General features: G+C 30.6%; 1 protein-coding gene across 1 annotated transcript; it reads left to right on the top strand.

The window, feature by feature from the left end:
- Positions 1–9,420: 9,420 nt before the first annotated feature.
- On the top strand, positions 9,421–11,266 carry LOC11409091 (galactolipase DONGLE, chloroplastic). Its single transcript, XM_003620988.4, has one exon. The coding sequence runs from the start codon at positions 9,446–9,448 to the stop codon at positions 10,964–10,966; it is 1,521 nt and encodes a 506-aa protein (XP_003621036.1). The 5' UTR covers positions 9,421–9,445; the 3' UTR covers positions 10,967–11,266.
- Positions 11,267–13,074: the final 1,808 nt, after the last annotated feature.

A 13,074-nucleotide genomic window follows, 5' to 3' on the forward strand; every position in this document is an offset into this window, starting at 1 on the left:
ATTGCAATGCTATAAAAGTTGTCATTGATATTTAAATGAGTGACCAAATCATTAGATCACGGAAATTCTAAAGTGAGCATATTGTTGGATAATGCATTACAACTTTGTCTTCAGAGCAGGAAAACAAAACTATTAACAAAAAATGATTCAACGTGGGTATGAGGATGGAACATAGATACCCTAACCCGTCAGAGACGGGGAGGAGATTCAATTTCTCATTTCCGTTGGGTATTGATAAAATAATTGATAAGTATATGAGAATCAATGACAAAGAAGGTAAATTCCGTCTCCACCTCATCCCATTGTCATGCCTAGTTATATCGTGGTTAATTATTCTAACTTTTTTTAGTAACAAAGCAAATGAATTAGTTCCGACTATGAGATTTTGGGTTCTGCAAATTGAGAAAATAATATCCTAAGATTTATTTTGATATTTCATTGAGAATGTTTTTAATAGTTGGTTCTTTATCAAGTGGTGGAGATGGAGTTGGGCTAACGTTGTGAAGCTTCCTCCGTCCTTGTGTTTGACCTAAACGTGTGTTAGATTCAATTGTTGTTTGGTTCAATTGGGGGTGCGGGGCGATAGCCTTAATAGTACGTTTTAGGGGTATTATTGTAAACTGAATCGTAATACTATATATATTGGTTATAACACTGTAAATTCTAATTCATCACAGAAATAAAATGGAACTGTAAGTGTTCTCTATTGCAGAGGTAAGCACCATTAGTCGAACTTCATAAACAAAGATCGACCATGTTCATTGTCATTACTTTCATTTCTTTAATCTCACGTTACTAATAAAGATTCCTATTATGTTATTTACAATTTAAATAAGAGATGACTTGCTTTTTGAATGTTATTTACCATTATTTGTGTATGTTATTTACAATTTAAATGAGAGATGATTTGCTTTTTGAATTATCAACACTTCTTATAAGGATCTAATTTTCAAAATTAGAAGAAAACCTCCAAAATTTTTAAAACGACCCTTAACATATATAAGGATCTAATTTTCAAAATTAGAACAAAACCTCCAAAATTTTTAAAACGACCCTTAACATATATTAAGAGAAACATATATAATTCTCTCTAAAAGGTAATTTTGTAAAAATAATATCAAATGTAAATAAATTTAATACCCAAAACTCAATATGTGATATTATATTTAAAGGAGAAGGTATAATTTATTATTATTATTTTTAAAATTCGGTGTCCGATCTAAGGACCGACTAATCTGAGGGGATCAATCCCACCGTCCACTTACAGGGGCCACATTCTAAACCAGAGTTATGGACGTATCCACTGAAATTGAAAATATAAGAAATCGAACTTGAGACCTTGAGAGGAGCACACTCCAAAATCTCAAGTCAATCAGTGGGTTGGAGACCCAAATGGGTTGGAGAAGGTATAATTATTGCTTCCATACTTAAAACTTTTGGATGTGTGGAGAGGGAAAGGTAAATCAAGGACCACTTTGAAATAGCAAAAATGAATGGTACTAGGATTGCCACATATGAACTTGGGAGGTGGAGTGTCACATACTACCACACCATATCTTTAGTCATTAATAATCCGACAATTGATAGGTTTTCATTTTTGGGTTGTGAATAATATATCGATTCCGTCCAATGAGGAGCAACACTAATATCACTATAGGAGTATGAAGTTACTATCAGAAAGCATTTATATATTGCAAGAGAGAGTGGGAAAGTGCCAAATGGCAATAATTGATAGAGCCCCGTCATTCAGGCTGACTGGAAAAGTTGTGACTATAGCACACATTTTTTCTTCTATATAAGCAAAATATTTGAATTTTCTCCCTTAAATAAATCCTTGTCTCCAATAAAAGAATGGAAATGCTAACCATTGCCCTTTGGGCATTGGATAAAGAAAAAAAATAGAAATTTTGTGTTGGAAAATAATAAAAAGTGGTCAAATCAACTAGTAAAAAGTTTATAAATTGTTGTTTTCAATGTAAAGCTACTAATGTGAGAACAATCTCTCCTGAATACGTGAGTTTGTCCATTCTTTATATGAGTACGCTCTCCCTCAAAGAGAAGCATTTTTCATTTATATCTCCTTGAACGGCCATTAGTGATACTAAATGGACACGTCCCCTAAGCACCTTGTTATGAAGATGTTCAACACAAGGAGCTGGTTCAACCATCAATTATGACACCACTATTGAGTCATGAGTGGTTCAAGGATCATCCATACTCTGCAAAGAGCAACCATACAAGTAAGTTAAAAATCGCAATTTAACTTAAAACCTTAAGTCATTAGGTTCTTGGGTCCTCTCACTTATAAAAGTGTTTAACAAATACTTCTCAAGTATATAATATTATATATAAGAAAAAGTTGAATAAGCAAAATTGAATGTATTTAAACAAATTTTAGACTAATAATATCAACTTTTATTGACTCAATTTTTCTTATATATAAGACCAAAAATAATAACGATCAATGCGTATTTTTTTTTTCCAAATATTTTACCTGCAACTATTATATGAGTTGCATTTACGTGACTCAACACATTCTATATTAAAAGCTGTAGAGAGTATAATATACATATAATATTAGGAAAATGCTAACAATTGCTCTTGAGACATTTGCTTAGAAGTTTAAAGTAATTTTTTTCTTGAAATTTGCGAATTCAAGATATTGAAACAACAAAAAATAACTTTTTTTAGGTAAAATTTATCATTTTTTAAATCTTTAACAAGTGCCCTAAGACACTCATTAGCGAGTTGAGATCCTCTCTATTTATAAAAATAAATGACGATTGTCATTATGTAAGAGATAAACACAAAAAATATGTGGTGATTCCTATCATTAAATGAGTCTCACCATCATTAATTATTTTCAAGATTTTTTGTGTTTTTAGCATACCCATAATATTATATTAATGGAAAATATTAACTAGTGCCTCCGAAACCCTTCTTAAGAACCATAAGTAACAAGTATTTATAAAAAGGCAAATGTTAACTTGTGCCCTCAAGGCACAAGTTTAGAAGCTAAATGTATAAACAATGTATTGGAATGCGTACATTAAATTTAATCTTTAATGTTTTAATGAATTGAATGCACAAAATTTAAGGGAATATTTCTTTTTTGGATTTCTTAACATCATGTGTTCTAAGGGCACAAGTTAACATTATCCTTATAAAAATATGTGTAATCAATGCATTTAAAATCGAAATATTTAACTTTTTAATAAATAATTACTTATTTTAGAATGTTTAAAGAGTGTCTCGAGCCTTTATTAATATATGTGAAAATAAGAGATGAATGTTATGATAAATGAGAGAGATAGTAAGAGTAGCATAGCGTGTTGAAAGTTGATTGTCCGTTTCAAAATTTTATGCTTCCCGATTCCCATTATTCCTTCAATCTTCAATCACGATCTCTTTTATGTGTTGACTACCACCAACACTAAGCATGCGTCAAACAACAACCCCTACCACTTTGCAAAATAATTTCATAATACTTTGAGGGTCTCTAAATAAATTGTCGGCGCTTCCTTTCTTTGCAATCTTGATATTTCATTTTGTACCATATATTCTCTATAATTTGAAATCGCACCTTACCTACTCTAAAGCTAGTCTAAAGACGAGTAAAGCTCACCTACAAATAAGATAGGAAAAAGGCACCAACCATAACAAAGTTGAGTGTCAAATGAAAACATTTTAGTGATTTTTAACATGATATACTCCTTAGAGAATGAGAATGATATTTCCATGAGAGTGAACTATCCCTTAGATGTGTTGGAAAACAAATAATAACCTCAAGTTAATGTTATTTTTTATATATCGGTGATTAATTAGATATGAATAGAAGATAAGTAGACAATAAATTGTGCCACAAGTTTTTTTTAGATAATAAAATTAATTCTCGTAAACACAACATCTATAGAGTTAAGAGATGTGATATTGTTGTCCATGATCCTTTGAACTCTACGTGTCTTTTTAATTTATGGAAAACATATTCTTGATGACTCGAGACAAAAAAAAACCTACAGTTAATTTTTCTCCATTCTTGCCATAAGGAATATATTCGAAGAATATATTTGTCCATTATATACTTGTACAAATTTAACGCAATTCATAAACAAAAGAAAGAAAGAAAAAGATATTTTTTTTGGTGTTACCCCGAACATTGCGTATATTATGCATTGTCCTTACCAACTAAACTAAATTTATGGGAATAGAAAAAAATAAAGAAGAAAGATATAACCTACAATGAACGCACTCCCTAATTCTCCCTTTCAATTTCATCAAATTTAACATGAAGGATCACCGGCCATCTTTTGCAACACTGTAGTAGCAAACCTATATTTGACCTCTAGATTCAATCATTCAACCAAGTCTTTTTCACGTTTTGATTTCCAACTACTACTCCTATTTTGGTTATCTAACAAACCTAGAGACACCCCCAAATATAAACTTGATGTGATATAAGTAGTTGTAAGTAGATTTTGTAAATATGTTACTATCTAAAACGTAAAAATTATATGAGTAAACTTGAAAAACAAAAGAGTAAAAACATAACGTGAATATAAGAGATAAAATTGTTCAAAAGTTATCAAAAAATAGTTGTACAAATAATATTTCTCAAAACAAAAACATAAATATTTAGTTCTCATTTACTCTCAAAAGATGCTCATGAAACGAGTGTGTCAAACAAGTAGAGATTCTCTTCAATTTTTAATAAAAAGATATCTCTATTATTATAGTTTTGATGTATAAATGTTCAGTAATGTCACTAGTTTTAAAAATATGTGCATTTACACCTGTTATTTATTTATTTTTGCGACCAACACCTTTTATTTACTTTAAAAATATAATAATAGACACCTCAATTTCTTTTTAGAAATGGAGATGATCATTACAGTAGTAAAACATAACTAAGGAACCAGGGCAGCCCCCTAATCCAATTACAAAACAGCCTAGTACCTAATTTATACTTTCTTTTTAATGATTTTGCTTATTCCGAAAGAAAGACAGTTTCTAACAAATGAATAAACATTCCATAAAAAAAACTAATTAATAAACATAGCGTTTTCTATAAAATAAATTTAGAAATTAATATGAGAAGTTCTCCAACTCATATTCATTAATACACAAGTCATTGTAAAGAGAAACAAGCAGCCTATTGTTATTATTTTTTTCTGATAAGTAAACGAGCATGCAACCTCTACAACAGCTGGTATACAGACTAGGAGATTGATATATTATATGAAACTAATACACAAGAACCGCTCAATTTAGTACTTAAAAATGACCAAGACTTTTGCTTTAATTTTATATCAAGAATTTTGCTATGATCTATCTAATCTAAACTATATATAAACATGATAGAGGAATTGGGGAGATTTTAGGTTGGTTTTTTTTATTTCAAGTATACCTTTAAATAAATTTTTGTATAATAATGTTATATTGTTGATGTTATTAAAAAAGGTAAACTTTTTTGGTTATATTTGTTTTATTGTTGTTGTTATTGAAAAAGATAAATATTTGTTGAGTTTGTTACATTTGAAAGTCACAAATATCTACATTTTTTTTTTTTGACAGAAAATATTTATATAAAATATCGTTGATACACGTTTTAGCACAATGAAAAGAAGGTCTAGATTAGACAAACTCATAATTAGACAATCATTAGATGAAAATTTCAAAGGTAAAAAGTTGGATTTTTGTTTGATTGAAAATAATAATAATAATAATAATAACGCCCTGGAATTATTGGTTCATCTTGGTGACAAATCTTTCACAAACCAAACCCTAAACCTAAATCTTACGTTAGATCTATTTTCTAAAGACAAGTTTCTCTTTGACTTTTCATATCTTCTTTCGGTCTCAATGAATGTATTTCAATAGCAACCACGTCTATTCTCATGGTTGATTGCTATTGAAGAACGAAACTTTAGGGTCTCAAGGTTTGCTAGACAATTCTCATGTTTCACAATCCTTGTCTAATTTCACTTGTTCCAGTATCAAACTTCATCTTTCGATCCTTCGCTTGATATTTGTGATGATGAAATAACAACTATTAAACTTCACCTTTCAGTCCTTAGATTAATACTTGTTATTTCATTAGAAAAACGATGAAATAGATTAGAAAATAGATTTACATAAGATTAGGGTTCTAGGTTTGGTTTGATAGGGATTAGGTCATTAGACTCATCCAACAATTCCAAGACAAAGTTGTCTACTCACTCATGTTCATTGCAGACATAGAGAAGAAGAAGAAGAAGAAGAACATAAAAGTAAATAACAAGAAAATAAAGAAGAACTTTTATTCAAAGAAATAATTGTCACTTAGAATTTTCAAGAACAAAAGATGAGATTACAAGTCTGCTAGCTGCTCCTTTTATAGCCTAAAACTAACTTAAGCCCTAAGAAATTAATCACTAGAATGTTCCACAAGCAACCCATGGGCTTTAGGTTAGAAAAACAACAAAAGAAAACAGTTGGAACCTTGGCACGGCCGTGCTGTAACACCTAAGGCTGACGAGGACGGGGAGTGGTCGCCGATGCACAAAGCACGACAATGAGCTGCTCCCGACAGCTTCTAGAGGAACTGAATCACATCAGAATGAGAGGGATCCTGAGGTCGTGTAGGTATGGGAGTACATGGCTGAAGGAAGGCTTATAAGAATTGTTGGTACTACCTATATCAACAAGATGCATATTCTTTTTGGTAGCCCATTCCATAAGAACTCCACAGTTAAGCGTGCTTGACTTGGAGTAGTCTTTGGATGGGTGACCTGCCGGGAAGTTTCGCGGTAAACATGCGAGTGAGAACAAAAACACGCTGAAAAGACTCATGTTGGTTTGTAGGTCAGTCTACAATGCTTAAAGTCGTCTGGGATGTTACACGTGCCACCACAGGCACGGGCCGTGCCAGCTTGTCTGGCAAAAGCATCTATAGGGGAGAAATAGTCGTGCACGGCCGTGCCAAGCTCTATGGCACTTGGCTCTTCTTTGATCTTTGGAGGCAAGACCACGCCATTGTTAGGCACGGCTGTGCCTGATATTTTTGCACAAGACATTTATATTTTAGGCCTCAATCAGCTCCAAATCCCCTTTCTTTTGCTCCAAGACTCAATCTTTCATATATTTGTTCATGAAATTAAATAACAAGTAATTGAAGTAAAATAGTTCTAAAAAGTAAATAAAAACACATAAAATCTAAATAAAATAAACTCAAATAACCACTTAAGAACACTAATTATTGACTCATCATAAATGTGGTGTCTTTCTTTACTATGGCCATGGAACATCAATCAATCTATTGTGCTTCTGACGCTCTGCAACATGATGCGAAACATCTGGACCAAATTAATGAAATAATTGATATGCTCAAAGAAAATGTAATATTTGGTAATTATGTTGTTGTTTCTAAGTTAAAGAAATAATTGTTATGCTCAAAGAAAATGTAATATTTGGTAATTATGTTGTTGTTTCTAAGTAGATGCGTTATATTGATGGGAACTGACAAAATCAGGTTGAGCCGCCATCAATGGTGGAGTTAGAAAAAAGTTTGGATGAAACACTAAAATATACTATAATATATAAACATAAAATTTAAGTTGTAATAAGCATTAGAAATAAAATTGAAATTGTGAAGTTTGACTAAAAAGTTAGGGAACATACTTTTAAAAAACAAATTACATATTTTACGACCATTGTAAATGATGAAAGTATTTTTTTAATAGTACAACTATTAACTGAAGATATTTTTTAATTGATAGTACATTATAAGAGAGATTTAAAACGCTGCAAGTTAGAAGGTTTATAAACCTACACCTTTAATTTTTTTTTTTTTACAATAACAAATAATAAATATCTACTTTTTGATGTATTGTCAACCAAAATCATAAATATCATATTATCACATATTCATTTGTTTCTTATAAAATTCTTTCGTAAAAGTTTACAGATCATAGCTCAACTGATAAATATTAAAATTATTTGAGTGAAATCTCTCACTTATATGATTTTTCAAGTGATTATTATCATCCCGTCTATTTACAAGAAAAATAAAAGAATTTTTCCTTAAAAAAAAAAAAAAAAAGCATTATTTCATACACGAGAGTTAATGATCGAACCTCTAATCACTTAGAGCATTTGAGTGCCATATACTTGAACCAACCATTGGACTAAATTGCATTTTATATTTACCTAAAGCTTAAGTGGCCATACTTATTTTTTGTTGGTTGAATATGATAGATATGTTTATAGTAGAATGTTTCTTAAGGAACCATTATATACAAGAAAAAGAAAAAAATACTATACGCAGTGATGTCTGTTTTTGTTTTATTGAAAAATTAAATATAAATGATTATCACGCTAACTATAAAATTATCAAATAATGAAAAGGTACCAGAACTAGGTATTGACATAAGGTACAACGTCAACGTGTAATCCTTAAACTTGGATATGTAGAAGCAAATAATAAGATCATGATCATAATAAAAGAATCAAATCCTAAGAAAGTGAAATTAAGTATGAAATACGAATATATTCACAGCTGCCATTATTCATATTCTTATCTTAACTCTGAATTAATATACAAGTAATAGATTTTCTAGCTAATAGATTTCATTCGAGTGTTAAAAGATTCAAACATCTTAAATAAATAGTTAAATTTTCAATCTCTAACTTGTAAGTTGAAAGAAAAGAATTCACATTTGTGTGTCCATCGATCAAGTTCATCGATGTAGATTTATCTATATTAAAATAAAGATTTTTATCGTATACGTTCGTCAAGATTTGAATCAAACTCCTTCAACTCTTTCAACTCTTAACTCAAATCAAAAACTAATTGCGCCACCCAACAACTAAAGTGAATATAGGGCACACAAATAAAAAGAATTAAAAAAATAAACCCTAATCAAAACTCACCTCACCTCTTATTTATCCTAAAAACAGAAAGTTTCATATTTCACTTTCCCTCGTATAAAAATCTTTGCTCATATTATTAATAGAGAGAAATGTTTCCCTAATTTGTTCATCCATGGCTAGAGAATAAAAATAGTACTGTTCCTTTAGCATATAGATTTGAAGTCAACCTCCATGAAAAGAAAAAAAATTAATAATAGGGTCCACTTGATCATGTTAATGATTAGTATATTATTTTCTTCTCTCTCATTTGTCATACACTCACACAGCCGCAACCAAAAAAATAAGGACTCTCCTCTTAACATAATTCCCAACCGACCACATATACGAAAAAAATAAAATAAAAAAAATCACAAAAAATAGAAAAGAAAAAAAAACTCTCTCATGAAATTCTCAGTCAAATCCTCGCCTAACATGCCCTTTTAGAAATATGGACCCCACCCTCACTTTTCTTTCTACACCTTTTTACATTCATATAAGATTCCACCATGTTTCTTGTTTTTCATTAATGAAAACTCTCTCTCTTTAATATTCTTTCCTTATGGCTTCTTCTATCACACACTTACCAAACAAAACTAGCATGATTCACATTACATTCCCACAAAACTTTCACCCAAAAACTCATCCTTTTGGTCAAGTTTCATTACCAAATAACAATCACTTGTCTCCTTCTTTGAAGTCATCAATTGTAGCATCAAATTCAGCTTTACTAGAAATCATCCTTCCCACCACCACCAACAACAATAACAACATATACACTAATACTATTAGCACCTCCATTACTCCTAAACACACACAAAAAATCACACACAAAATTTCCACTTCTTCTACTACTATAACTACTACAAAACATTTAGCAAATATTTGGAGAGAGATTCAAGGGTGCAACAACTGGGAAAATCTTTTAAACCCTTTACACCCTATTCTTCGCGAAGAGATAATTCGATATGGAGAGTTTGTTACATCTTCTTACAAAGCCTTTGATCTTGATACAAACTCAAAAAGATACTTGAATTGTAAATATGGCAAAAAGAATATGTTGAAAGAAGTTGGAATGGAAAATTGTGGCTATGAAGTCACAAAATATATCTATGCAACACCACCAAACATCATGGAAAACAATTCTTCTGGCCGGTGGATTGGTTACGTAGCAGTTTCATCTGATGATTCTTACAAAAAACTCGGTCGAAGAGACATAGTTGTAACTTTCCGTGGAACAGTTACAAATCAAGAATGGATTTCAAATCTCATGAGTTCTTTAACACCAGCTTCACTTGATCCAAATAATCAACTTCCAAATGTGAAAGTCGAATCCGGCTTTCTTTCTTTGTATACTTCTGATGAAAGTTCTTCAAAATTTGGACTTCAAAGTTGTAGAGAGCAACTTCTTTCAGAGGTTTCAAGGTTGATGAAGAAACATAAAGGTGAGAAGAATGTTAGTATATCTTTAGCTGGTCATAGCATGGGAAGTGCTTTAGCTATTTTACTTGCTTATGATATTTCAGAGCTAGGTTTAAACAAAAAAAATGACAAAAATGATGCTAGTGTTACAGTATTTTCATTTGGAGGACCAAGGGTTGGTAACTTAGAGTTTAAAAAAAGATGTGAAGAGTTAGGTGTGAAAGTGTTGAGAATATCAAATGTTAATGATCCTATAACAAAACTACCGGGTGTTGTATTCAATGAAAATTTTAGGGTTTTGATGGGTGGGAGATATGAGTTTCCTTGGAGTTGTTCTTGTTATGCACATGTTGGTGTTGAACTTATGCTTGATTTCTTCAATATGCAAAACCCTTCTTGTGTTCATGATTTGGATACTTATATTGGTCTTCTTAGATGCCCTAAAAAAAAGATTGAAGAAGTGATTCATAGTCAAAGTGATGGTGGTGGAGTCAACTTTTTGTTGGAGAAGGCAAGGATGTTTCTATTGAAATCATCAATATCACAAGTTTTTGCAGCTGGAGGTGGTAACTACCACGATTTTCTTAGTTCAGTTTCAACGGACATACTATGTTCTTGGAGTGATGAACTACTTTTTGGCCTTGTTCTTTTATTGTTGTAATTTGTATAACTTCTAATTAGTAATTAATCTAGAGTTAGAGTCGCTAAGATGAGATGAAACAGATCTCTTTCAGCTTAATCAGAGGTTTGGTTTTGAATCCAGTCATAGGTAAACATCGGCATTGAAACTCATGAAGGAGAGTTTGGTCTATGTAGTTGTGAAAAGCTAGAGAATTAGCAAAAGACTAATTGTAAGTGAAGCCTAAAAATATGGTACTAGGCTATGTATATATGTACGTAATATGTATATTAATGGAGTTTCCATATTTAACTTATAAATAGTTTTGGAAGGATTTCTTAATTTGTACATATAATTTTTATAACTTGGAACATAACATATGCTATATGTGATCCCCACGTATTAATTAGTTTTACACGAAGTTTTCAACATGTAGAGATGAACGAGATATGTGAACTGAATATATTTCTAATGTTGTTCAACTACACACAAAATCGGTAGGGCAACATATTTATTATTATATATATAACATCATTTAATATGCTATAGGTGCAATTTAATTTCGTTTTCAGTACAGTATATGGTGTGTATATACATGTACATGGCTAGGTCATGTTAAAAGATTTGGTTCACTATTCATTGAGATTAGGCTTACTATTGTTCCTAGTGTTAGCCTCCCTTGGGGGCGCGAGGTAAGTGGAGGAATATGACATTTGGCTATTTTGCTTATTTGAGAAATAAGCATGATGAATGGATGATTAATGTTCGTTAGTGTATAATGGCTGGTCAAGATGGATTTCACTTTGGTGACCATAGGTTTTGCATGACATTGGTTATTAATGCATTTTAGATGAGAAAGAATATTAGATGAAAGATTAAAATAAATTATTTAGATGAGATAAAATGATTGATTAAAAGAGAGATGAAAATAATGTTGTCAAAAATTATGTCACCTAAGTGCTACATGGTCAAGATACAATGTTCAAGCATGGGTATTGGCTCAGCCGTTTAAATTGGTTTTGAGACTATTCGATTTAATTAAGTTAAAACACACGAAGTTTGATTTTTTATTTTTATTTTTTTTTACGACAGAGAGGGCTTTCGCCCGGATAAGAAGTTTGATTTTACTTTTTTTGTGTTAACCATTTGGTTTTCAAGCAAAAAAACCCTGATAATTTGGAATTCAACCGAGATATAATGATAACCTGACCTAAAATTGTTTCACCTAAAAATCAAACTCGAGTTCTCCTGAACAAAGTTTGATTTAGTTTGAATGGGTTGGCTATAAAAGACCAACCTGATATGAATTAAATATGATTTAAATTGGTTCGGTTTACATTTAATCCAATTGAATTGTATTTGTTTTTATCAATGCTTATATTATATTACTATCGTAAAATAACACGTTTTACAATATAACATATAATAAATTAAATAAATATTAATATTAAGGAAAAACAATGTTCAGTTATCTCTTTTATAGGAATAACGATCCATTATCTTAGAAATTTACTACTATGAAATAGTAAATAATCAATTTTTGAATAATTTTTGCTTGTTTTTATCACTGCTTATATTATATCACAATAGTAAAATAACACGTTTTACAATATAACATATAATAAATTAAATAAATATTAATATTAAGGAAAAACAATGTTCAGTTATCTTTTTAAGGAATAACGATCATTATCTTAGAAATTTACTACTATGAAATAGTAAATAATCGATTAGATATTTTTTTTTTAACAAACAAAAATGAGATATATTATTAAGAAAGAGCGCCCTTAATAACACATGGTGTGCCAAAAAGATTCTCAAAAGTATAGAGTCCAGCAGGTCATAATAGAGACAAAATTACAACAAATTAGCCGATGCTTAAACAAAAAAACGGGCTCGACCACCGCATATAAAAATTACGAATATTAATATTAGTTTTCTTCATTCACCAATAGGAAAATAATAGATTAGATATTATAAAGGCTTAAGTGCAGTTTTGCCCCCCTATTTTGACTCAATCGAAATTTTACCCCCTATTTTAAAACTCGGAATTTTAAAATAGGGGGGTAAAATTTCGATTTAGTCAAAATAGGGGGGACAAAACTGCACTTAAGCCTATTATAAAAAAGCTTTTTTTTGAAGAATATATT

This window comes from Medicago truncatula, chromosome 7 (genome assembly GCF_003473485.1).
Source record: "Medicago truncatula cultivar Jemalong A17 chromosome 7, MtrunA17r5.0-ANR, whole genome shotgun sequence".
Lineage (NCBI taxonomy): Eukaryota > Viridiplantae > Streptophyta > Magnoliopsida > Fabales > Fabaceae > Medicago > Medicago truncatula.